At 41.0% G+C, this 27,765-nt stretch overlaps 1 protein-coding gene across 2 annotated transcripts; it reads left to right on the plus strand.

The window, feature by feature from the left end:
• Nucleotides 1–612: 612 nt before the first annotated feature.
• Nucleotides 613–20,646, plus strand: wdr12 (WD repeat domain 12). 2 transcript variants are annotated; one of them, XM_072261520.1, is made up of 13 exons: nt 613–817; nt 3,129–3,223; nt 5,266–5,360; nt 5,529–5,635; nt 7,903–8,018; nt 11,116–11,270; nt 12,107–12,152; nt 12,900–12,985; nt 16,359–16,499; nt 17,242–17,347; nt 17,992–18,124; nt 18,611–18,683; nt 19,397–20,646. In XM_072261520.1, the coding sequence occupies exons 1-13, from the start codon at nt 771–773 to the stop codon at nt 19,472–19,474; spliced, it is 1,278 nt and encodes a 425-aa protein (XP_072117621.1). In that variant the 5' UTR covers nt 613–770; the 3' UTR covers nt 19,475–20,646. The 2 variants fall into 2 exon arrangements, with proteins under 2 accessions (XP_072117621.1, XP_072117620.1); XM_072261519.1 differs by lacking the exon at nt 613–817 and adding an exon at nt 1,123–1,255.
• Nucleotides 20,647–27,765: the final 7,119 nt, after the last annotated feature.

Consider the following 27,765-nt stretch of genomic DNA (forward strand, 5'->3'; position numbering starts at 1 on the left):
TCACACAATGACTTGAAATCGGTTGTAGTTGTTGGCCAACTTCTCTAAAGCTGACGAACAGCTGCATAGATTGGAAGTCTAGCAGCTCTTTCCATCAGATATCTACAAACTCTCAAAAAAAAAGATTTCTTGTATATGTGCTGTGGACATAGAAACATGGCAATGTATTTTATAAATATTATAACAACTGACAGCCGATCATCTGCATGTTTGCAAGACTTGCGTGTGATCTGTGATGCACAGTTGGCTTTCAAAATGATGTGGAAAATTGTTTCAGCATCGTTTGCAGAATATTCTGTAATCCATCTAACATTAAATGTTTTCTGCAGTTTCATCGCTATCTTCGCAAAAAGCGAGATGCTTCCACTGATACGGTGAAATATTACAAGCGAATTGGAAGAATTTTCTTGTTTCCTTTATTAGATAATCTGTCGCCATATAAAAAAAAATAAGCAGGCAGTTCTTCTGGTGGCTGTGGTAATAAATCCTTTCGGACCTGGGAGGCAAAACATTTGCTTTGCTTCTTAATAACATAATTTGTTCGCAATAATCGAATTATGCAACATTTCACCGCAAGCACACTACCACAGTACGCGCTGTTATAACTCCCTTTTCAATGGGGTAAAAAGGACATTGTGAATATCCTGCTTTTGGTCGGTTGTTGCGCGTTGCCTCCGGTCACTTTCACCCCCATGGTCGATCGTGAATTTCGGCACAAAATACAACAGCCTTTAACGACGAACTGATAGTTTCCTGCCAATGAACGTTAAATGTGCATATCCGTTGAATTACCTTTCTCTCTAGGTTCGGTGACCAGGTCAGTATCTATGTGAATAGTGTGAAACTAGGCTATCCCTGCACCCCAACTGCCTCCTCCTCCCTCAACCGGTGTGGAGCCGCCCCTCCCCAGTTGCTGCTGGAGATGCCACCTCGCCCCCCTGCTTTCCACAGGCTGTTGGCCTTCCGCCAGTCCTTGTACACCTTGTAGATTTGGATGGGCTGCTCTCTCCGCTCTGCCACCCCGTTCGGGGACCCGAGACACCGCTCACTGCCGCACTCTCCGTCGGACGCGGACCCTCTCAGACTCGACCAATGGAGGGGCGCCGGATGGCTCGGCGCTCGACTGGCTGTGCCTGGCGCACCACGTGCAGCCGATGGTCTGTGACACCGGCGGTCAATGCGCATGCGTTAGCGGGTCTCACGCTTGCTCCGCCATGGCTCAGGTGCAGGTGCGGTTCCACACTGATGACAAGAGGTGAGGAGACCCCCGCACGCCCTTCTCCCCAACATCCAGGCCCCTCTCCGACATGACCCAGCACCGGCGGCCTGGCTGCTCTGACTGGTTATCAGGCCCCGAGCCACCTGGTACCCGCTGCTGCTCTGGTCTATGTTCCTGTGCCCTCTCCCCTCTTCTCACCCTTTCATGCTCCAGTCCCCGGACCCCCTAACTCCCAGTGTTCCTCCATTCCCGGTGTGCCCTCATCCCCTCCATTCGACCCCAGTGTTGCTTCTGGTCCTTACCCACCTCACCACAGCACCGTCCCCCTCCCCAGTTTCCCCTGGCTTTCCCATCAGTTATATGTTCTCCTTCGTCTACATCCTCCAACTCCGCACTCCGCTCCTCCCACCCTGATCCAAATATATGGAGGCACGAAATGAGAAGCGTTTGATTTCATAAGAGCGGAGAGGCTAAGATGCGTTGTTTTTTTTTAAATCCTCCTAATTAGAGATGTTGAAACCAATAACTCATAAATTGAGTTGGTAATGAGAGCACTGTTTACTTATTTAAATTGGATCAGTACTTGGAAGGTGAAAAAAAATGGGAATAAAATAAGACCGGGGGAGTGAGACAGATTCTGTGTCAAATGATCACTGCCCATACTGTACTGTTTGATAATTTAGTGAAATAGATCATTACAAGAAGAATCTCATTAGTGGAATGTCATTGACTCATGGGATTCTGCAGATACTGGAAATTTTGAGTAACACTCAGACTGCTGGAGGAACTCCACAGGTCAGACAGGATCTATGGTGGGGAATAAATAGTCAACGATTCGGGACGCAGTCTTTCCAGTCCTGATAAAGTGTCTCAGCTTGAAATATTGACTGTTTATCCCCCTCCGTTGTTGCTGCCTGATTTGCTGAGTTTCTCCAGCATTTTGTGTGTGTTGTAGTGGAATTTCATTGGTGCCTTTAGCTGTCAGTACAATTGTTTGTATAATTGATTGTGTGCCTTGCTCACTTGTGGGTGTCACAGTGGGTGAGAGTTTTGAGTTATCAGTCAGTATCCCTTAAACACTAGGGATGGCAAGGTAGTGTAGCAGTTAGTGTAACACATTTTACAGTGCCAGTGATTGGAAGAGCAGGGTGCAATTCCAGCCACACTCTGTAAGGAGTTTGTCCGTTCTCCCCATGAATTTCCTCCCGGTGGATTTCTTCCCAAAATACCTATGGGTTAGGGTTAGTAATTTGTGGACATGCTCTGTTAGTGCAGAAGCATGACACTTGCAGGTTGCTCCCCAGTACATCTTTGGTCTGTGTTGGTCATTGTTGCAAACAACGCATTTTACTGTATGTTTCAATGTATGTGTGATAAATAAAGCTGATCTCTAACTATAAACACACTGATTGTATCTTGACTCTGCTGGCTTCTTTATAGCCAATTCCAGATAACAATCATTCACTATTAAATAAAAACCTTTCCCCTCAAATCACTTTCTCTTACATTAAATTTATGTCCTCTGGATTTTGATATCCTTGCCCTGGGAAAAAGATACTGCTTATGCTCCTTAGAATTTTGTGTATTTCCATTGGATAACCTGTCAGCTTCCTTTGGTCCAGGGATAACAAACCTAGTTCATCCAATCTTTCCCCATTTTAAAGTCCTCCAATCCAGGGAGCATCCTGTTGAATCTCTTCTACACCGTCACCAATGTATGGAGGCAAGTGGGCTATGTGGATTCTTCACCACCCTATCTCTTTGTATTCCTACATTTTAGGGATTGTGGACTTAATCCCCAATGTCCTCAACATTCCTTAGTATTTGTCTTTGTTTTTAGGGATCAAAATGTGAGGGAGTCTATAATTAAAAATGATTGTGACTTTCTGCTATGTTTTCTTGCTTACAGATATGAAGTAGATGACATACCATTTTCTGTGCCAGCTGCATCTGAAGTTCCTGACCTCAGTAAAATCATCAATAAGCTACTAGAAGCTAAACATGGTGAGTTTAAGCTGTACACAAATTTTGGGCATTTGTTCTAATTGGTGTCTGTCAACCAGCACTTGTGGAGATCAGTACTCTAAATAAAAACATTGCTAGAGGCAGTCAGTGGGTCAGGCAGCAATAGTGGGGTTGCTCAAATTTCTGCTGGGCATCCTTGGAGCAAAGTAGGGGTCAAATATAGAAGTCAGAATCAAGAATGGGATTGAGAATTAAATCAGTAGGAAGTGAGAAATAGGTGGAAGCTCAATGGCCTGTTGGAGACTGAATAGAGGTATTCTGCACAGATGTGGGCTGAAAGGCCTGTTCTTGTGTTGTACAGTTCAATAATCCAAAGTCTTTTTCCATGAAATGGTGTGAAAATGTATTCTGTCTGGATTTGAATCCTTTGCTTATTTGTAGAAGGTGCTAGTCCTTTGATATGCAATTACAGTGGATATGCAGCTGTTCTGATGTATAGAAAATTATTTTAAAATCCGTTATGTGTTCTTTTTTCATTTAGCTCAGTGTTTGCTAACAACAGAGACACTGCACGTGTGTTCAGGGCCACAAGAAAACCCTTTATTAGAACTGGCACAAGTGCACTACAGAAAGGAAAACAAAAAGTATACAGTAGTTATGCACACAAAATGCTGGTGGAACACAGCAGGCTAGACAGCATCTATAGGAAGAAGCACAGTCAACGTTTCGGGCCGAGACTCTTCGTCAGGACTAACTGAAAGAAGAAATAGTAAGAGATTTGAAAGGTGGGGTGGGGTGGAAAGATCCGAAATGATAGGAGAAGACAGTAGGGGGAGGGATACAGCTAAGAGCTGGAAAATTGATTGGCAAAAGGGTTACAAGGCTGGAGAAGGGGGAGGATCATGGGACAGGAGGCCTAGGGAGAAAGGAAGGGAGAGGGGAGCCCAGAGGAAGATGGAGAACAGGCAAGGAGTTATCGTGAGAGGGACAGAGAGAGAAAAAGGAAAAAATAATTAATAAATAAATAAGTGACGGGTAGAGTAAGAAGGGGGCGAGGGGCGTTAACAGAAGTTAGAGAAGTCAATGTTCATGCCATCAGGTTGGAGGCTACCCAGACGGAATATTACTATCTTTTCTTTCAGTTAGTCCTGATGAAGGGTCTCGGCCCAAAACGTCGACTGCGCTGCTTCCTATGGATGCTGTCTGGCCTGCTGCGTTCCACCAGCATTTTGTGTGTGTTGCTTGAATTTCCTGCATCTGCAGATTTCCTGGTATTTGCGTTTTTAAGTATACAGTAGTAGCAGTACAGAAATCAAAATAATAATCACCATCCACAAAGCAAGCCAATCTCTGTAATGTCAGATGGGAGCTACAGATGTAGCAATCTTACACACAAACTGTTTTCTCTCTCTCTAACTAACTTGATGTACTTGCCCCTATCTTCTTAGCACAAGCATCGACTGTGACCTAGCCTAAGACAAAACTCTCCCACTTTTAAAACGTCACTTTTTATACCCTTCAAAACCCCTTACACTAGTACTTTTCCATCCCTGCTGCACCCTATTATCTCTTATGAACTCTAGTGCAGACAAATGTTTTTCAAAACTTAGTTGTGAACTGGTTCTCTTGTACTTCCTCCAAGCTAAAACCATTTTGTCTTACAGACTTCCATATTATTTTAGCATATACCAAGGAGAAATCACATTTAACTCTGCTTAACATCTGATATTGAAAAGGTACCAGATAAATTTCTCAGATTTCTGTGAGGAATGGAATGGAAAATGTGAAGAAAATGTTTAGAGAGTTAGGTTGAGAAAACGGAACAAAACGTTACAGTGTACTTGGCCATGCTACAGTATATACAGTTCACGAGAGGCATAGGAGGAAAGGGATTATGCCTCAAGGGCTTCCACTTAACTTCAACGAACTCCACAAGTGTGACTTGTGTGATTCTCCATGTGAGATTAGAGCTGAATAATATGTAGCGACAATTCGTAGCATTGTACTGGTATTAGGCATGATGAGTGTATGTTTTCTGCTAGAATCTGGAAAGTAAATTACAGTTATCTCTTGCCTTGCAGTTAATCACAAGCATGCAGACTTTGATTTCCTCATCAAAGGCCAGTTCCTACGGGTGCCATTGGGTAAACACATGGAATTGGAGAACATTTCAACAGTAAGTCATCACATAAGATATTGATGAACCTTAGTAATGCAGTGATCATTATCGATAGAATTACAGGGTAAAATTGAAACCAAAATTGATGTTTGAAGGATATGTTTTTTTTTCTTTTGTTGACTAAATTGAAGTAAAGAACACTGATGCTTTTTCTTACTGTACTAGGAAGAGGTGGTTGAGATTGAATATGTAGAACGATACAGTGCTCCTCAGCCAGAAGAGTGTTTCTTCCATGATGACTGGGTCAGTGCCGTGGAGGCACAAGTTGATTGGTAAGAAAAGGGAAGATTAAAACTGTTTGGCATTCAAATGGCTGGCAAAAAATGGTTCTAACACAAGATGCAGAAGATACAAACAATTTTTTTTTTTAACTTCAAGCTAGAGTCAGCAACTGCTCAATTCCATGAGTGCTTTTGTCATTTTAGTCGAGCATTTTGAAAAAAATTATCATAGTTTAGTGACACACATCAAAGTTATTGGTGAACGCAGCAGGCCAGGCAGCATCTCTAGGAAGAGGTACAGTCGACGTTTCAGGCGGAGACTCTTCGTCAGGACCAACTGAAGAAAGAGCTAGCAAGAGATTTAAAAGTTGGAGGGGAAGGGGGAGATCCAAAATGATAGAGGACAGGAGGGGGAGGGATGGAGCCAAGAGCTGGACAGGTGATTGGCAAAAGGGATATGAGAGGATCATGGGACAGGAGGCTCAGGGAGAAGGAAAAGGGGGAGGGGGGGGAAAGCCCAGAGGATGGGCAAGGGGTATAGTGAGAGGGACAGAGGGAGAAAAAGGAGAGTGAGAGAAAGTGTGTGTATATAAATAACGGATGGGGTACGAGGGGGAGGCGGGGTACCAGCGGAAACCAGAGAAGTCAATGTCCACGCCATCAGGCCGGAGGCTACCCAGATGGAACACAAGGTGCCATTCCTCCAACCTCAGTGCGGCCCCATCTCCACAGCAGAGGAGGCCGTGGACAGACACGTCAGAATGGGAATGGGACGTGGAATCAAAATATGTAATGGGAATGGGACGTGGAATCTCCCTGAGCCTCCTGTCCCATGATCCTCTCATATCCCTTTTGCCAATCACCTGTCCAGCTCTTGGCTCCATCCCTCCACCTCCTGTCTTCTCCTATCATTTTGGATCTCCCCCTCCCCCTCCCACTTTTAAATCTCTTGCTAGCTCTTCCTTCAGTTGGTCCTGACGAAGGATCTCAGCCTGAAATGTCGACTGTACCTCTTCCTAGAGATGCTGCCTGGCCTGCCACGTTCACCAGCAACTTTGATGTGTGTTGCTTGAATTTCCAGCATCTGCAGAATTCCTCGTGTTCATAGTTTAGTGTGTCTCTTGCAATATAGTGCAATCATTGACTCCTAGTGCATATAAAAACAATGATCGATCAAAATTGCTTTCTTGACAAATATTTTGGAAAAGATTCTCTTCGATTTTAAATTGACCAGTACCAATTGGATAATTTTTGAATTGATGATTCTGTACTTTTTGTTTATTTTTTTCTTTATGTACTGTAGAAAACCTTATGGACTGTTGGTTCCTTCTTGCACATTCCCTTGAGATTGAGAATGACTTGTTTCCACTGAGAAGTAGGAACTATCTGGACATGATTTCTTTTTAAAAGCACATTGCAATTGCACATGAACTATCGCACATCTTGACGATGCCCAATGGCAAGGAGGTCCAAGGCATTGACCTCATAGGACAACTAGCTCATAATAGACACAGATATACTCGATCACCCACAATCTTGCATCCATGTTCCTTAGCAACCACCCACCCTGATCCCCTCTCTTGTCCTCTTTGCCTTGAACTCTTCCCTTATTCTCCTCTTCCTGATCGCCTCACTCAATCTCACCACCTCTTGCAGTCTCTCAACCCATCTCAGTTCCCCCTTCACATACCATTTTTATGTCAAGCAATTCCCTTTACTTCCCCTCTCGATTTCCACACTCAGTCTGCCCCTGTGAACTCTGATCTGTAACTGCCTGTTTCTCGTTCTCTCCCAGACTGAGGCCACCTGCTGATACCTGTGGTTTGCTTACTTCAGGAACCACTTCCAGCTGTCAATTGCTGAGAATCCTGCAGCCTTGGACTGGCCAAGAACCCACAAACTTCTCCAGAAAAACTGTAGCCCTCCTCGTGTTGCCCAATTTTGGTGGCATTTGTTATCTTCCAGTAGAGATGGGTACATACTCATCTTCCAGGAGTAGGGTGTCTCACTTGGCCTTCTCCCTTTAGTTTATCTAGCAGAAACAATGACTAAGGTTGGGTACCCATTCACAGTTCTTTATGTTCTTTGGACTGCTCTCCTGTACTCCCTTTAAAAGAGCACTATTATTACAGAAACATTTCTAATGGGAGGAGAGTCCATAATTTGTGTTAGCATGTGCAAGTAATTTGATGTTAATTTTTTTATATATAACTTACCTGTAATAATCACTTCTTGGAGACATTTCCTTTATCAGTTCCTTGCCTGTAGTACAGTGGCAATAGTTAAAGTATTAATGTGGTTAATTTGTGTTCTCCCAGGATTCTCACAGGTTCATATGATAAAACTGCTCGTATCTGGACATTAGATGGTCGACCACTTGTGGCTCTTTCCGGACATACTGAAGTAGTCAAAGATGTGGCATGGATAAAGAAAAGTGAGTTTTTGATTGTCTTGTCACAGGCATTTACAACCCAGTTCTGTCCTATTTCTGCGTGTACTACAGTTTGCAGGTTTTCTCTTTTTTTTTTAGCACAGTCATGAAGCTAGAATATTGCGTTTACTCTAAATAGGGTATCTTTAGCTGTGTATAATTCACTAGGAGTCTCATGTGGATCTGTTAAATATTTTAACGGTTTAAATTTTAGATGCCCATTTTTTGTGATTGGTAAAATTTCTTAATGCAACAGAATATAGTTCTGTACTTCTGCACCTGAGCAGCTGCCCAGCCTGCAAATCCTGTGGTTATATTTATACAGGGTAATATGAGGAATAGTCATTGCATGTTTAGTTTCATTTCTTATGCTGTTAGAACTCCTCTAGATTTAAGAACAAAATGTGTTTAGCTAAATTATTTATAACGTTTAGGATCTGTGAAGTACATAAGATTTTACATTGACCGTAAGACATAGTAGCAGAATTAGGCCTTCTGGTCCATTGAGTCTGCTCCGCCATTCAATCATGGCCGATCCTCCTTTTTTCTCCCAACAACCTGGCCTCCTCAGCTGCATGTGGCAACAGATTCCACAAATTCACCACGCTTTGGCTGAAGAAGTTTCTCTGCATCTCTGCTTTGGATCCTCTATCCTGAGGCTGTGCCCTCTCGTCCTAGATTCTCCTACCGTGGGAAACACCCTTTCCACATCTACTCTGTCTGGGTCTTTCAACGTTCGAAAGATTTCAATGAGATCCCCCCTCATCCTTGTGAATTCCCACGAGCACAGACCCAGAGCCATCAAACATTCCTCGTATGATAACACTTTCATTCCTGGAATCATCCTTGTGAACCTCCCTTGGACCCTCTCCAATGCCAGCACATCTTTTCTAAGATGAAGGGCCCAAAACTATTCATAATACTCAAGGTGATGCCTCACCAGTGCTTTATAAAGCCTCAGCATTACATCCTTGCTCTTGTATTCTAGACCTCTTGAAATGAATGCTAACATAGCATTTGCCTTCCTCACCACCGTCTTGATCTGCAAGTTAACCTTTAGGGTGTTCTGAACAGGAATTCCCAAGTCCCTCTGCATCTCAGATTCCTGGATTTTCTCCCTGTTTAGAAATAGTCTGCACATTTATTTCTATTACCAAAGTGCATGACCATGCATTTTCCAACATTGTATTTCATTTGCCACTTTCTTGCCCATTTTCCTAATCTGTCTAAGTCCTTCTGCATCCTACCTGTTTCCTCAACACTACCTGCTCCTCCACCAATCTTCATATCATCTGCAAACTTAGCAACAAAGCCATCTATTCCATCATCTTTTGCTTTTACAATAGCTTTGACTTCTCTTGTCAACCATGGTTGTACTATTTTACCATTTGAGTATTTCTTCATTTTTGGAATACACATGTCCTGCACCTTCCTCATTTTTCCCAGAAACACATGCCATTGCTGCTCTGCTGACATCCCTGCCAGCAGCTCCTTCCAATCTACTTTGGCCAGCTCCTCTCTCATACCACTGTAATTTCCCTTATTCCACTGAAATACTGCTACATCAGACTTTACTTTCTCCCTGTCAAATTTGAAATTGAACACAATCATATTGTGATCACTGGTTCCTATGGGTTCTTTTACCTTAAGCTCCCTAATGGCCTCTGGTTCATTACATAACACCCAATCCAGCATAACTGATCCCCTAGTAGGTTCAACAAAAAAACTGCTCTAAAAAGCTATCTCTTAAGCATTCAACAGACTCACTCTGTTGAGATTCATTACCAACCTGATTTCCCCAATCAACCTGCATGTTAAAATCTCCCGTGACTACCATAACATTGCCCTTTTGACTTGCCTTTCTATTTCTTGTTGTAACCTGTGGTCCACCTCCCAGTCACTGTTGGGAGGCCTGTATATAACTGCCATCAACGTCCTTTTACCCCTGCAGTTTCTTAGCTCAACCCACGCGGATTCAACATCTTCCGATCCTATGTCACATCTTCCTACTGATTTGATGCCATTCTTTACCAGTAGAGCCACACCACCCCTCTGCCTACCTTCCTGTCCCTCTGATATAATGAGCAGCCTTGGACATTCGGCTCCCAACTACAACCATCCTTCAGCCACGATTTAGTGATGGCCACAGTATCATACCTGGCAGTCTGTAAAAGTGCAACAAGATCATTCAGCTTATTTCTTATACTACGCACGTTGTCATCACTAAGTACTTCAAAGTTAGGAGTGTAATATATAATGTTACCTTCACTTGTCCTTTAGAATGTAAACACATACATCCAGTGCATTCAAGTTTGTTACCATGTCAATGTTTGCCCTCACCTTATTTCGTGTAAAACAAGACATCAGTGTGAAGGCAGTATCTTGTGTACTGTTGACAAATAGGTTATTAAATTTTGAAGGAATGTTGTCAAGATGATTAAATGTATTAGAATAAAATATATATTATTTTTCCTGTCAAAATCAGCGTGTGCTGCCTGTAATTCGGCATTTTGAAGAACTAATTTTGAATATGGGATGAGCCTCTCTGCTGACCTAGTTTTAATTTTTTCAGTCTGTGAGCTAGTGTTCCAGTTCTCTTCCAGCGCTGTTGTAAGGAACTGAGCATATCATCTCTTGGTGAGGGAAAGAAAAGTTCAAAGGCATTGTAGATGCAAAATAGTTAGAATTTGACTATAAGCCCAAAGGTCCAGGTTCAATTACAGATTTATTAAAAACAAAAGCAAGTGTACACTCATTAATGAAAGCAGGACACAACTGTCTTGTTACTCATGGCCTATTGGACAGAAGCGGTATTTTCTTACCTTTGCGTTCTTCACACCAGCAGTTGTTAGATCATGCCACCATGCCCACTGATGACTGGTCGCTGTGCTCAAAGAAAATTGCTGCTCTATGTGTGATTGACGCTGGTTTATTTTTGAGGCAAAGCCCATCAGGTGGTTACTGTTATCAGATTGACTTTCATTTATGCTATGCACCGGCCCAGCAGATTATTATGTGTGCAGTTAGATGACTATTTGCTGTTCATATGCTTCTCCTGTGTGGCTTCATTTATTTAAGTTATGCATATTCTTTCTGTTAGGTGGCCCCAGCAGTTTGCTGCTCACTGCATCGCAGGACCAGAGTGTTATTTTATGGGAATGGAACTGTGAAAAGAACAAAGTAAAAGCATTGCATTCTTGTCGAGGACATGCTGCTAGTGTGGAATCGATTGCTGTGGACAACTCCAAAACTAAAGTGAGTTTATCTCTTCTTGAAATTATTTTGGTTTGATAATACTTTTTCTATAAAAGTATAAGGAAGTGGAGAGAGTTGATAAGTCAGTAAAAAAAGGAAGACTTGCATCACAGTGTATTCCCTGAAGTAAGGGAGCTAAGAGAATAATAAACCTATGTAGATGTAATACATGGTTCATGACTCAGTCAAGGGAGGCTGACTGTGAAGCTGTTTTGGGCAGGCCAGAGATGAGCAGTGTAGTCACCTCATTGCTGAGGTATGGGGTTTGGACTTGCCCTAGCCAACACAGGGAAGATGGTCCTTTGCTGGTAGCTGACGTCTCCAAGTGTTCACAGACCACTAAAATCGTAAGCCTCTTGCATCACCACTTCCTGGATGTGATGGAAGCTGTTTTCTCCCCATCTCTTTGGTTGTCCACTTCTTCATAGCCCAGAATTAACATCGAAATTGTTACCAGACAGAGACATTATTGTCACATGTACCACGGTAGAGTGGAAAATGGTTTGTTTACATGGCATCTGGACAGATCATTCCATACATATGTGCATCAAGATAGTATTAAAAAAATGAAGAATTCAGTGTTAAAATTGCAGAGCAAGTGGAGCACAGATGACCAAAGTGCAAAGCCTATGACAGATGGAGCTCATATCTATTATCAGTTTTGTTTTGAGAAATGTGTTGGCTTCTTAGTCTACATTTGTACCAGGATATGCATGATAGATTTAATAACCTTTCATGACCCTGCAGTTAGTATAATTATGGTGGTATTTTTGTTAATCGCTGTTTTGTGGAATATTTATTTTCATATCTCATTTAATATTGCATTTTTTTTTTAGTTTTGCAGTGGCTCTTGGGACAAGATGGTGAAGATTTGGTCAACAGGTACTAGATAATTTTGTATGATTTTTGGATTCAAAAATCCAGTACTTTGGATTCAAAGTATTTTTCACAAAATTTTCCAACAACTTCAGCCACTTTCTGAACTCTGTTATTTTGTTCTCCAATCAATCTTAGCCATTTGCAAGGACACAAGTTGCTGACAATCAGTATTTCTTGAGAGACACATTTTGTGCTAAATAGAGTCATGGTATAATTGATGCTATATTGGTGCAATTAAGCTTCAGGGTTTGCCTTAACTTTTCTAGGCCACTGAATTGTCCATATGTCTAAAAATCTGATGCTGTTCAATACTGTTCTATCTACCTCATTCATTGAACTTGAGCTACTCAAAACTCTTGTGAGAATATGCATTTGTAACACTTACGGGTTATTATAATAATGGTCCTTAGGAGCCAAGAGCTCTTGAAAAATTCCAGGTGGAGTTGCATATATTAGGAAGTAGGGTAAGCACATCACAGGATGGCTAGTGTTATTTCTCCCCACCATGTGTCTGAAGGACAGTACATCATAACCTGGCTACAGGGATGAATTGGTCACTTCTATGTGCCACTGCCAGTACAATTGAAATTTGCAGCCATACTGTGTAATCCAACATATCCCTTTCTGTTGGTCTTTCTGTTTTACAGGTTACATCAAAATTATTAGTTTCTCATATAAGTAGTTTGTACGTGTAAACCTCGGTTCCCTGCTGCACCAACACCTCATTATCCTGGCTTTGTATTTTATTAGTTCCCAATGAAGATGAAGAAATGGAGGAAGAGTCCGAAGATCGACCGAGGAAGAAACAGAAGACTGAACAACTGGGGTTAACAAGAGTAAGTTGGTTTATGTTGTGACCTATTGGGAATGATGTTTGGACTCTCACAGAAAGTGACATTGTTGTTTTATTCATTAAAGGGATGTGGACTTCGCGGACTGTGCCAGCATTTAATTTCTTGTCTCTAACTGACTTTGTGAAGGTGATTGTGAGCTGCCGCCTTAATCTGCTGCAGTCTAGAGGTGTGGACGTACCAATGCTGCTGTGAGGGAGGGTTTTCCGGATTTAGACCCAGCGACGTTGAAGGAATAGTGATATTTTTCTAAGTCAGAATGGTACATGGTTTGGAGGGCAACGTCCAGGTGGGATGGTCCCATACTTCTGCTGCCCTTGTCCTTTTATCTGGTAGATTTTGGAGATTTGGAAGTTGTTGTCCAAGGAGTTTTGGTGAGTTGCTGCAGTGCATCCTGTAGCTGGTGCAAACTCCTGCTTTGCATTGGAATGAGCGAACGATTGTTGATAGGGCATCTGTCGGTTGGGTTACTATGTTCTGTATGGTGTCGAGCTGCTTCAGTGTTGAACCTGTGTTTATCCAGGCAAGTGGAAAGTTTTCCCCTGCATTCCTGACTTGAGTTTTGTTAGATAGTGGCAAGGCTTTTGCTCTTGTAGCATATTATGTAAATTGATATTCCAGTCCACGATCTGGGCATTGGTAACCCATCCCTTCCCAGAATATCAATAGTGGGGAATTCAGTGATGGAAATGCCATTGAAGGTCAGAGGGTGATAGTTGGACTTTCTGTTAGTTATTGTCATTGTCTGGTACTCTTATGGCATGAATGTTACTTGATACCTATCAGCTAAAATTTGGGCATTGTCCAGGTTTTGCTGCACTTGGATGTGGATTGTTTCAATATCTGAGAAGTCCATGAATAGTGCTGGACACTGTGCAATCATCTTTACCTCTGAAGTGAAGATTGTTGGGTCAAGGACACCAATGTAGAGATATCCTGTGGCTAAGTTGATTGACCTTCAACCACCACAATCAGCTTCTGCTAAGTTTGATTTTGTTTAGGTTAAGGTTCCCCCCTCCCCCATAGGCTGATTCACACTGACTCCTGTTAGCCAGGGCTTCTTGACTCCCTGTTCATGTTTGGGCTGAGGCTGCAGTGAGGACAGGTAGTGGATGACTAGGGCAGGGTTTCCCAACCTAGAGTCCACTTGCTTAATGGTATTAGTTCATGGCATAACAAAGGTTGGGAACCCCTGGACTAGGATGAAACCCATACAGCCTCTGTGAGCAGATTGTTCTTCAGTGCCACTTGATAATGTTATCAATTAGCCCTTCAGTCATTGGCTGGCAATTGAGACCATTGGGATGGTAATTACTGGATTAGATTTGCCTTGATGTTTGTGTCCAAGCCATACCTGGGCAATATACCACACAGTCAGGTAGATGCCATTCACAAATTGTATCAAATTTTTCCTGTGCTTTTCATGTATAGCTGTCATGTAAAACATGGGTGTTTGCACACTTTAAGAGGTTGCATTGCTTGAAATTATAACACACAGTTTTTAAATCCTGCTTTGTAAAATAGAATAATGTTTGTATAGGTTAAGTTTATGTAAAACAGTCAGGTCAGTTAAGCCATGACGTGGTTTTCATACAGTAAGTATATGTAATCTCTTGGGAAGATAAGATGTAGTGTGGGGTAGAGTGCACAAGTCATCTGCAAGAAGTGTTAAAGCTCCAGGTAAAAACACTAATAACATGGGTACTATCAAATGATCAGTGAAGAAAATAAAAGCTCTAGTGAATTCTTTTTCCTTTCTCCAAAAATCAATATTGTTTCTCACATCGGTTGTTTTTAAATGTGCTTTATAAATACATTTGACTTGACTTGACTTGAGTTGGCTGGCATCCAATTGAAGTGGCAGCTGATAGCTCTTTGTGCTATTCCTGGGTGGCAGAGCCAGACCAGCTGGTCTGCACTGGCTGAATGAGACAGTAACATGAGGACAGCTTATCTAACATCATCTTGCTGGCATTACTCTACTTCTAAAATGCAGGAAGGTTAGCTGAGTTGGCAGTGGAATTAGTCCCAGCAGGTTGTCCCCATGTAGCCACTCGATTTGCTGCTATCATTATTGATTGCTCTGTTGCACCATCTGTCTCACTTCAGCAATTGCAGGGGGTGGCTGTCTGCAGCCTGAACGCCTCATGGCCCTTTAGCTAGCCTTGATCTCCTAACTGGTGCTCTTATTTGGAAAGGTAAGGCAGGTTCCTAGTTGTCATTGTTGCTTTTACTCTCACTTCTTGCCAGTGTATCCAGGGATGCTGGATCAGCTGATAAACCTTGGAGTAAATAATAAGATTGCGAACCATCCAAATATAACATAAGCATACAATATAACAAAACAGTTACACTGTGTGAGAACTGTTGGTAATGTGCTGACTTGTTACATTTTTAAAATTGTTTGAATTGGACCTGAATATCTGAATCTAATTCATGGGCAATTTGAATCCGATATGTAACCAGATTAAACCTCATGACCATGGGTTTCTCCTAGGTGCTTCAGTTTCCTTCCATATTTCACGAGGGTTAGTGAGTTGCAACATGGGGGCACTTGCCCCATGGGGTGTCCCCAGCGCAATCTTTGGATTTTGTTGGTAGTTGACACAAACAATGCATTTCACTGTTTCAATATACGTGTGACAAATAAAGTGAATCTTTAAAGATCTTTATATTTGAATAACCTTCATTGCCTTTATTTTTGACCTTAGTCATTGTTTCCAAATTGCTGAATTTCAGAATGGGAGGAAACACGTGGTTATAGAGAAAATGTACAAACACCTTACAGACAATCGTTTTACAGCACCAGCAATCACTGATTGAATACCAATCGGTGATCGCAGTGCTGTAAAGTGATTGATCTAACTACTACACTACCGTCTGCCCTATATCGTAGTATCTAGCTGTCATGTATCTTTACCATTCAGATTAATTGAAATGGAGCACAATGCTAGTTTAAAAGCACAAAAGCCTTCTGGTTACATATTGGATTAAAATCAGCCATAAAGCAGATTCAGTTATTTAAGTTAAATTTGAGCAAACATTTTTAAAAATGTAACAAGTTTTAGAAATTTCAGTTTGCTTGACATGTAACTTAGTGACTATTATCATGCAGTACTTCACTCATAAGTTACAAAAACTTCAGGGTTCATGAATAGAGCCCATGTGACTTCCATTGCTTACTTTACCTGCTGAGATCTTAATTTAAGGAGGGAGAAAAATGTACAATTACCATTTTAGGATCACTTCATCAAAATGAAGATGGTTGTGAGTGGAGAATTAATTAGGGAAGTCTTTGGGAATGCAAGTCAAACTGGGTGGATATTTGATTTGTTAAATTGGATATCCCCTTCCACAGACTCCCATGATGACACTGTCCGGTCACACTGAAGCGGTTTCTTCAGTCCTCTGGTCTGATACTGAGGAACTATGTAGTGCATCGTGGGATCACACCATAAAGATATGGGATGCTGGGACAGGAGCCCAGAAATGTTCCCTGGTGAGTGAGTAGCTTAAATTCTGGAATTAAGTACTTAAATCGGCCTAACAAATTAATTTTCTCAGGTAACGGTACAAGTGTGTATAATAGTGTGCCTTTGGTTCAGTTGTGTGCAATATTTCTCCCTTGCTCAATATGGATTTTACACGAATTCTAATTTGTTCTTAAACTGCCTGGATCAGATCTTTTGTGTTGGGAAATGGAAGAACACTTCTTTCTTGGTGCTTTTAATTAATTTAGTACGTCATTATTGAAACAAAGCAGAGTAAGTCACACACTTTGGGGTAGTTTTCAGTTAAAAGTTACAGCAGATGCTGAGAAGCTTCTTATGTTTATGATTAAAACCACCAGTTTTGATTCCCTTGCTGTTCTTTGGAGTGAAATCTTGACCATACCTGTGCTAAACTCTCAGGTTTTTCTTTCAGAGAAAGTTAATAATACTGTTTCATCATCTGTTTGTGCATTAGTCATTAGTTGCATTTTTCTTCATTAATACAGTGGCCCATTACAGGTAACTTTTGTTAATAAAATTACTTGTGTGTGTTGTTAAATCCTTCTCATCCTTTTTTTTTCTTCTTCCAACACCTTTCATTTGGACAATTTATGGCATATTGTAAAAATAGAATGAATAGATCATCTCTTCCTAGCTAGCTAAATCACATATGGTATGCTAAGTATCTGATGAGATGTGTTATTCCTGTGCATTCTGAAACAGCTTGTTTTCCTTCTCTGTCTTCTGCAGACGGGGAATAAAGTGTTCAACTGCATCTCTTATTCTCCTCTGTGTAAAAGGCTGGCCACTGGCAGCACAGACAGGCACATCAGACTGTGGGACCCACGCTCAAAAGGTAATATACAGTGGGGGTTGTCATGCATGATGTTGATCTACTAACTATACAAAGTATGCTTGCATGGACGTTGAATATGTTTGTGGGTTATTCAGCAAGACAATAAAACCATAGCTCTCAGATTGAGTGCAACATGTTCTATTCCAAAATAGTTTGAAGTTTGTGACGTTATATCAGGATACCATTCAATGACTGAAACATCAACAATTCATTTCCACCACAGGTGCTGCTTGAGCCTTTGAGTCCCTCCAGTAGATTTCAGCGCAGGCAGTCACTTGTCTCTTCTTCCAGATAGTAGTAAACCTTTGGATCTCCATACCCTTGAGGATTATAGAGACTCAGTTGCTGAGTAGATTGAGATTTTTGGTCATCAGTGGAATTGAAGGGTAGCTTGTTAATGCAGAAAAGTGGGTCTGAGACAGAAGGTCAGCTGTGATTGTATTGAATGATCTACTTATTCTTGTTCCTGATTCTACTACACAAAGAACTTGGATTCAGTGATGTTTCTGGTTCTTAGCAATTTACTGCTACAGACCAGCAAAATTATTCTATGTAAGGAATGTAAGTGTATTAGACCTTGTCTTTCTAGATATATTAAATTGAAAGAGTTTACTTAATATGAGTAATTGTTTGTTCTCTTTCAGATGGATCTCTAGTTTTGCTTTCTCTAACATCACACAATGGATGGGTAACAGCAGTCCAGTGGTCACCCACGAATGAATATCAGTTGATTTCAGGTTCTTTTGACAAACTGGTCAAGCTTTGGGACACACGAAGGTACCTTGGAAACATATCTGTTCATAGTGGTTGGAAATGTGCCGAAGCTGATTAGCACGATAGTTTCATCTCCCCACTCTTTCTACTACTGAAAAAACTTAAAAATGAATAACTTCTCCCAGATCAACAAAATATAATTTCTTTGTGGCAGTAACCATCCCAGTCCTTACAATATAAGAAAATGTTAAGAGTATATTTGAATGGTGTGAGGTGTTTTTTTAAAGCAAGTTATATTTAATCATCCTGTTACTACAATACTAGTTTTTGTACAATTTATCTTAATGTCTCCTGGGGGGTTCCTGATCTCAGCATTTCTCTAGTTCTAATTTGCTGCCCAACCTGAACTTTATCCAAAAATTCCGAACCAATCTCTTCCATTAGCAATTATACAAAAAGAATCTTTCGGATGGAACACATTTCATTGTACAAGTTCATACCCTACCCTTTGAGATGCACAAAAATAGTTTCACCTCTTTTCTGTTCTAGTTGCAAGGCCCCATTATATGATATGGATGCACATGAAGATAAAGTACTTTGTGTGGACTGGACAGAGACTGGGGTAAGGTTGCTGTGATTGTTATGGTAACTTTTATTATGACTTTGTAATACTATACAGAATTATTGAAATAAGGAATTGCAAATTATATAAAGTAATTCATCAGTGTGGGGAGCATTTTGTGTGTGTCAACTGTAATTTCATTGTTATTTGATATCTTGCATTAGGAACCACTAGTTAGCAATGTAATTGTTAATATTTGGCATGGTGTCTACGAAAATGGGATTTAAGCACGCATTGAATAAACTGGAAATATCTTATTACCAGTTTACTTTATCCCACCCCTAATCTTGTGAAAGCAGTCGGTGGTGCAGATAGAAGCTCACTTTCCCCTTTTTCATTGCTTGGATGAGGTATCTAGTTATTAAATGATAACTGAAGAATTTTTTTTTATGTATTTTAAATTGTGAGAGAAATCCAAACAGGGAGGGATAATGGGCATGATCTTAAAAGGAACACCATACAACTTGTTTAGCTTGATGTGGATTGTAATTGCTCACTGAAAACTCTTAAGAGACAGATGTAAGTTGGACCTCACAGCCAATATCTGGGTAACATTTAACAAGATAGCTAATATCTCAACTAACACAAGCTTTTTGCTGAGTTTGATTGTCTTTTAGTATGATAATGCTGAAAGGCTAACTGATGTTCTGAAAGATCTATTCACATCCTCACAGACTAAACCACTTTTTTTCCCAATTTTCCCCCTTTTCCAGTTGCTGTTAAGCGGTGGAGCAGATAACAAATTATTCCTGTTCCGATATTTGATGCCCACTTCTGGAGATGGAGCATGAGGAAAATAGTAAATAATGGAGGACCAAACCAAGCCAGCACCTGTGGATACCACTATAATACTACTTCATTTCTCTTAAAGCAGCTTACGACAAATTGAATAAGATCTGTTTGACTGCTGTAACTGGCCTATGTCCTGCTCAGTCTGTCCGTACAACCAACCATGCAAGGATATTTGAGAAATGCCAATGGGACTAAAATGTTTTGAACTAATGTCATTAAACTGTACTCTGAGATAAAAATTGGTTGTTAAGAAGAGGGTAAAAGACGACAAAAGTGTTGAGTAGAGCTTAGTTTTTTTCATTAATTAATTGAAAACACCCATTTTGTTTTTACATGGAACTTCTAATTTAATATTACTTGCTTAAAGGTACCTGCCTGTTTACCAAACTAAGAAGGTAATCATTTAATTTCCTAAGAACCTAATTGTTCTTTGGTGTTTAGCTACATTGGTGTAACCAGAGAGGAAAGGCTAAATGGAACTGCTGTGGCTGATGGAAATGGTGATGTACTAAAGTCTGATTTTAAAATGAAGGACGATTACATTGATTACTGCTATGAACCATACTTAAAGTAGCTGTGTTCATGTGGACATGCTCAGTTTCCATTATGACTTGAAGAAATGAGCTTTTTTAATGATTTATCTCACCAACTATTTCTCATTCTATTATATCTCACTAATAAATTAACATTAACTAAATTATACTTTTTTTTTCTTGAATTTCCTAAAACTGGAAACACCATCCAAAGCCGCTTCCTAATTTTTTTTGACTTTTTCTGTACGTAATTTTCTCGAAGTCAATGCAGAAGATTATATCAAAATATTCTTGTCAAAGGAACCTTCTTACAATGTTTTATTTGGGGAGGGAGCTGTTAGAAATTGCTCTCCAGATCAGTAGGGTATACATAAAGGGATTTAAAAGTTGAAGCAGCCATAATTTTTGTTTTAGTCAAGATAATTACTATGAAATGCTCAGAGCCTTGAAATAAACAAAGATGGTTACAATCGTTCAATTGAAAGATTGAACAGTGTACTACTTTTGCTGTAAGAAAACAAAATCGTGGAAAGACTAAGTCATTATTGTACTGTCTGATGATAATGTACAATTATTTTTTAAAATGCATCAAAAACAATGTTCAGATAAGTTTCCATGCATTAAAAGGCTGGGACCTAGTATTGTCAGGATATGGAATATTTATGCACATCAAGTGCTTAGCACTTTGCAACTCATGGCCAAGGGATTTATATGACAATACTGATAATGGATTTCTTATTTATAAACAATGAATAGACAACGAATTCCATCACAGTAAAAAGTTTTCATTCAACGTATTTTGCTTTTTGCCCTTGAGGAACATATTTCAATACTCCAAAAGTGGAAGATTGTAAATGCTACAGTATTCCATTTAGTTTGTAGAATCATCTATTACTAAAACATGACAAAGATACATACTTTTAGTTCTCAAACAACAGGAATTCTGCAGATGCTGGAAATTCAAGTAACACACATCAAAGTTGCTGGTGAACGCAGCAGGCCAGGCAGCATCTCTAGGAAGAGGTGCAGTCGTCAGGACAGGGTCTCGGCCTGAAGCGTCGACTGCACCTCTTCCTAGAGATGCTGCCTGGCCTGCTGCGTTCACCAGCAACTTTGATGTGTGTTACTTTTAGTTCTGCTCGCAGAAGGAAAATACTGCTTTAAGAAACTGTTGCATTGAGCCATGTTTCAACAAAATTACATTGTTATTACACACAAATAGCAAATCTGTTTGCATGTGATAGTAGCCACACCCTGGTACACCACTTTCACAGGTGGGTGTAGCTGACATCCTCATATCCTGGTGAGATCGGGACATGCCTGTCCTAGCATATGAAGTCAGCTCTGGTGGACTGGATGGATGAGATCTACAGTGAGATACAATGGTCATGAAGGTAGCTCTACAACACTCCATGGAAAGCAAAGGGCATGACAAGGCACAGAAGAAATCATGATCATCCACTGCAACCAATGAAGGCCCTGGTTGTGACCATTGTTCATAACGCTGAACCCAGACTTCCGAGATTGAGTGAGTGGAACTACCTTAGTGAAAAAACTTTTCCACTTTAAAACTTACCCTCATAGGTTTCCAGTCATCAGATGTGATAGACAACCATCACCACCATATACTCCAAAAGACTGTAAATCAAATTATATATTACATCCTGTATATATTTAATTAAATCTAATCTAAACTCATTGTAAAGCACATGAAATCACCAGAGAAGCCAATAAAGTTCATATTGTCCATTTAGTATTTGTGCAAATTATAAAATCGTGCCAGAATATAGCACAATTTTTGGTACGATATATGTTACTGATCACTTGGCATCCATTGAGTGAGTGCCCGCCTGGAAGGGCTGTGTTAGTGGAGGCAACTGAGGAGAGACAGAAATTGACAGCATGGTAGGAGGTGTAGTGTAGGTTTCAATGGGTTGCAGTAAATGTCAGTGGATACATAAACTCTTGTCAGCTTCAGGTGTCAACTCTAACTGACATTTCAATGCTGGAAAAGCACTGATCATTTTTCATTTACTTTTATGGGGAATCAGTGGAATAGTTTGTTATCTGAGATCAAGAAAGAGGAGAGTGTTATTGGAAAAGGCACAGGTGAATATAAGATGGGGGTGAAAATTAGTAGCAAAGTTAATGAAATAGATGTGTTCCACACAAGTACCGAAGGAACACAAAAGTACATAGGTGTCAATGTAGAGGAGAAGGATTTGGGAAATGTTGCTATGGTCTGTTTGGAACAAGGGCCTTTTCATGAAGCCAAATAAGATGTACCTGTGGCCTATGCAAGTGCCCAGTGCTATACCTTTGAAAGTGACAGGAATTTAAAAAAAAGAATTGGTCAAAGTGAGAACAGGTTTGACCAGGCAGAGAAGAATGTTAACAGAAAAGTAGCAATTCCAAAGAAGAAGCATACAAATTAGCCAGAGAAAGTGGATCACCTGAGGACTGGGAGAAATTCAGAGTTCAGCAGAGGAGGACAAAGGGCTTAATTAGGAAGGGGAAAAAAGATTATGAGAGAAAACTGGCAGGAAACATAAAAACGGACTGTAAAAGCTTTTATAGATATGTGAAAAGGAAAAGACTGGTAAAGACAAATGTAGGTCCCCTGCAGACAGAAACAGGTGAATTGATTATGGGGAGCAAGGACATGGCAGACCAATTGAATAATTACTTTGGTTCTGTCTTCACTAAGGAGGACATAAATAATCTTCTGGAAATAGTAGGGGGCAGAGGGTCCAGTGAGATGGAGGAATTGAGCAAAATACATGTTAGTAGGGAAGTGGTGTTAGGTAAATTGAAGGGATTGAAGGCAGATAAATCCCCAGGGCCAGATGGTCTGCATCCCAGGGTGCTTAAGGAAGTAGCCTAAGAAATAGTGGATGCATTAGTGATAATTTTTCAAAACTCGTTAGATTCTGGACTAGTTCCTGAGGATTGGAGGGTGGCTAATGTAACTCCACTTTTTAAAAAAGGAGGGAGAGAGAAACCGGAGAATTATAGACCGGTTAGCCTAACGTCAGTGGTGGGGAAACTGCTGGAGTCAGTTATCAAGGATGTGATAACAGCACATTTGGAAAGCGGTGAAATGATCGGACAAAGTCAGCATGGATTTGTGAAAGGAAAATCATGTCTGACGAATCTCATGGAATTTTTTGAGGATGTAACTAGTAGAGTGGATGGGGGAGAACCAGTGGATGTGGTATATTTGGATTTTCAGAAGGCTTTTGACAAGGTCCCACACAGGAGATTAGTGTGCAAACTTAAAGCACACGGTATTGCGGGTAAGGTATTGGTGTGGGTGGAGAGTTGGTTAGCAGACAGGAAGCAAAGAGTGGGAATAAACGGGACCTTTTCAGAATGGCAGGCGGTGACTAGTGGGGTACCGCAAGGCTCAGTGCTGGGACCTCAGTTGTTTACAATATATATTAATGACTTGGATGAGGGAATTAAATGCAGCATCTCCAAGTTTGCGGATGACACGAAGCTGGGTGGCAGTGTTAGCTGTGAGGAGGATGCTAAGAGGATGCAGGGTGACTTGGATAGGTTGGGTGAGTGGGCAAATTCATGGTAGATGCAATTTAATGTGGATAAATGTGAAGTTATCCACTTTGGTGGCAAAAATAGGAAAACAGATTATTATCTGAATGGTGGCCGATTAGGAAAAGGGGAGGTGCAACGAGACCTGGGTGTCATTATACACCAGTCATTGAAAGTGGGCATGCAGGTACAGCAGGCGGTGAAAAAGGCGAATGGTATGCTGGCATTTATAGCGAGAGGATTCGAGTACAGGAGCAGGGAGGTACTACTGCAGTTGTACAAGGCCTTGGTGAGACCACACCTGGAGTATTGTGTGCAGGTTTGGTCCCCTAATCTGAGGAAAGACATCCTTGCCATAGAGGGAGTACAAAGAAGGTTCACCAGATTGATTCCTGGGATGGCAGGACTTTCATATGAAGAAAGACTGGATGAACTGGGCTTGTACTCATTGGAATTTAGAAGATTGAGGGGGGATCTGATTGAAACGTATAAGATCCTAAAGGGATTGGACAGGCTAGATGCAGGAAGATTGTTCCTGATGTTGGGGAAGTCCAGAACGAGGGGCCACAGTTTGAGGATAGAGGGGAAGCCTTTTAGGACCGAGATTAGGAAAAACTTCTTCACACAGAGAGTGGTGAATCTGTGGAATTCTCTGCCACAGGAAACAATTGAGGCCAGTTCATTGGCTATATTTAAGAGGGAGTTAGATATGGTCCTTGTGGCTACGGGGGTCAGGGGGTATGGAGGGAAGGCTGGGGCGGGGTTCTGAGTTGGGTGATCATGATCATAATAAATGGCGATGCAGGCTCGAAGGGCCGAATGGCCTACTCCTGCACCTATTTTCTATGTATGTTTCTATGTAAAATAAAATAGGGACCTGCAAAGTACTTCCCATCAGAATGGAGGTACATAGGGACTACTTTAGCTCAAGGTTTATCATGAAAGCTGCCACAAATGAATACAGCCTTGTTTTTTTTAATACCTGGGGAATAAAGCTGGAAAACTCTAGGCCCAAATCAATATAATGAACTGACCAGCTCTAACAGCAGATGGATGCTCAAATGAGAAGGATACCTAACCCTCTTGTATATTCAGCAATGATGTATATAGTACGAGGGGTGATTGATAAGTTTGTGGCCTAAGGTAGAAGGAGCCAATTTTAGAAAACCTAGCACATTTATTTTTCCTACATTTACACACTTAGTCCAGCGGTTGTGGGGCATATGGATACCTTCTTTGTAGAAGTCGGCGTCTTAGACCTCCAGACGTGGTCCACAGCAGGGGTGATTGATAAGTTCTTGACCTAAAGTAGAAGGAGATAAGGAGAAACTTCAAGCTTCTTGCACTTTCATTCAGAGTTGAACTGCAAGTACATGTAATGAGAGCTGTATAACTCACCTTCTTCTACCTTAGGCCACGAACTTATCAATCACCCCTGTTGTGGACCACTTCTACAAAGAAGGAATCAGTATGCTCCACGACCGTTGGACTAAGTGTGTACATGTAGGAGGGGGCTATGTTGAAAAATAAATGTGCTAGGTTTTCTAAAATTGACTCCTACTTTAGGCCACGAACATATCAATCACCCCTCATACAATTGCTTGCATACACAGTCAGAGCTGCACAGCAGAGATACACCCTTCTGCCCAAGTTGATCATGATGCCCACATACGTCAGTCTCATTTGCCTGCAATAGGTTCATATCCCTCTACTCCTCCCTGTCCAAGTACCTGTTCAAATGAAACCAAATGCCAGTACCTGCCATGTACTTCCAACGGTGACCAGAACTTTAATTTCCTTTGAATACAAGTTCCCTACATTTACCTGTATTACAAATGTGCTGACTTAAGAGTTCTTACTTTCTCACTGTTAAATGTGCCCCCAACTCCTCCCCACTTTCTAAATACTGTTTTCCCTCTAGCTGCGGCCCCAATCTACTTTTGCAACTTTCTGCCGCATATTGTTGAAATTGGCGCTCCCCTAAACCTAAATCTAGGATCATCGTCTTTTTCTGTGATTACTTTAAAATTTAGTGAACTAGGGTTCTTGCTTCCAAAGGGTTCTTCAAGAGACACTTCCATCACTTGCTCATCCTTATTCTCTAAGATCCATTAACACCTCTTCCCAAGTAGAACTCTACACACAGCTTCAAAAACTTCTCAAATGCATTTTACAAATTCCACCCGAGCCACCCTCCTTACACTGAGGAAATCCCAGTCAATACTGGGAAAGTTAAAATCACCTACTGCAGTTTTTAACTACATCTTGTCTTTGTATCTGTTCTAATTCCTGTTACTACTGGAGTTATGCTATAACCTTAACAAAATAATTGCCCTTTTCTCACTTTCACTGATATTACCTCATTGACTGATTGACATCCACTGACTCCCCTTAGTCTATCTACCTGGTGTGGAGCAACGCTGACGCATTGCGAGCACCCTATCTACTTAGGAGTCACCCTTGACAGATGCCTTACTTTCAAGAACCACATCAATAAGACAAAGGCAAAAGTGAGCGCACAAAACAACATCCTGAATAAGCTCACTAACACAAAATGGGGAGCAAGCTCGAAAACATTGCGAACCAGTGCACATGCTGTTTGCTACTCCACTGCCGAATACGCCTGCCCTGCATGGGAAAGATCTAGTCATGCTATAAAAAGCAAGGATGTAATGTTGAGACTTTATAAGGCACTGGTGAGGCCTCAGTTGGAGAACTGTGAGCAGTTTTGGGCCCTTTATCTAAGAAACAATCCCCTTGAAATGAATGCTAATGTTGCATTTGCCTTCCTCACCAGTGACTCAGTCTGAAAATTGTCTTTTAGGAAATCCTACACAAAGACTTCTAAGTCCGTTTCCACCTCAGATTTTTGTACTTTCCTTCCATTTGGTAAATAGTCTACTCTTATATTTCTTCTATCAAAGTGTATGAACATATTCTTCCCAACACTATTCTATCTCCCACTTAATTGCCCATCCTCCTAATTTGTCCAGGTCCTTCTGCAGCCTCCCTGCTTCCTCGACACTACTCCCCCCCACACCTATCTTCGTATTGTCTGCAAACTTTGCCACAAAGTCTTTAATTCCATCATTCAAATCATTGACATATAATGTAAAAAGAACTAGTCCCAACACAGACCCCTATGGATAACCACTAGTCACCGACAGCCAGACAGAAAAGGCTCCCTTTATTCCCACTCTTTGCCTTCTGTCAGTCAGTCAATGCTCTATCCATGCTAGTATCTTTCTTGTAACATCATGGGCTCTGAACTTGTTAAGCAGCACTTTGAAAATTGAAGTACACAACATTCTCCAGTTCTCCTTTGCCTATCCTGCTTGTTATTTCTTCAAAGATTTCCAACAGATTTATCAGGCAAGATTTTCCCTTAAGGAAACCATGCTGACTATGGCCTATTTTATCATGTGCCTCCAAGTACTCCAAAACCACAACCTTAATAATTGACTCTAATATCTTCCCAACCACTGAGGTCAGACGTTTTATTGCTATTCCTTTCGTACCTTGTGGTGCATCAGATGCAACTTTGTCATCTCTTTAGCATTTTTGGCTTTTTTACAAGGCCAAGTTGCTAGCTTGACTCTAAACTCAGTGTGGATGGAAAGTGTGCAAGGAGCAGACCGGATTTGAACCCGGGACCACCTGCCTTGAAGTCTGGCACGGATGGCATGACACCACCAGCCAGCTTTGATGACAGTCTAACAGGCCTATAAACCCCTTTCTTCCTTCTTGAAGAGTGGAGTAACATTTTCAATTTTCCAGTCCTCCAGAAACATGCCAGAATCTATTGATTGTTGAAAGATCATTACTAATGCCTCCACAAACTTTCAGAACCCTTGGGTGTGGACCATTTGGTCCAGGTGATTTATCTACCTTCATGGTTACACTGGCAGCATGGTTACACTATGTAAATGATTTCATTTGTATGAACAGTATGCAAGAAAAGCTTATCTAAATAAACCAATTCCAAATCAATAACCATCACATTTTGGAAAGGATGTAAATCACAGAATCTGAAATCAATACAGGAGTTACGTTACCTTCTGTATCTGTTCAGGTTAGGTAGTTCACGTAAATGACAAACTGAACTAAATAACTCTATTGTTGATTAATACTCCCATAATATTTTAGACACGTCACATTAACACTGAAATATGCATCTCAATGTCCACCATAATTACAAATCATCG

This window comes from Mobula birostris, chromosome 6 (assembly GCF_030028105.1).
Source record: "Mobula birostris isolate sMobBir1 chromosome 6, sMobBir1.hap1, whole genome shotgun sequence".
Lineage (NCBI taxonomy): Eukaryota > Metazoa > Chordata > Chondrichthyes > Myliobatiformes > Myliobatidae > Mobula > Mobula birostris.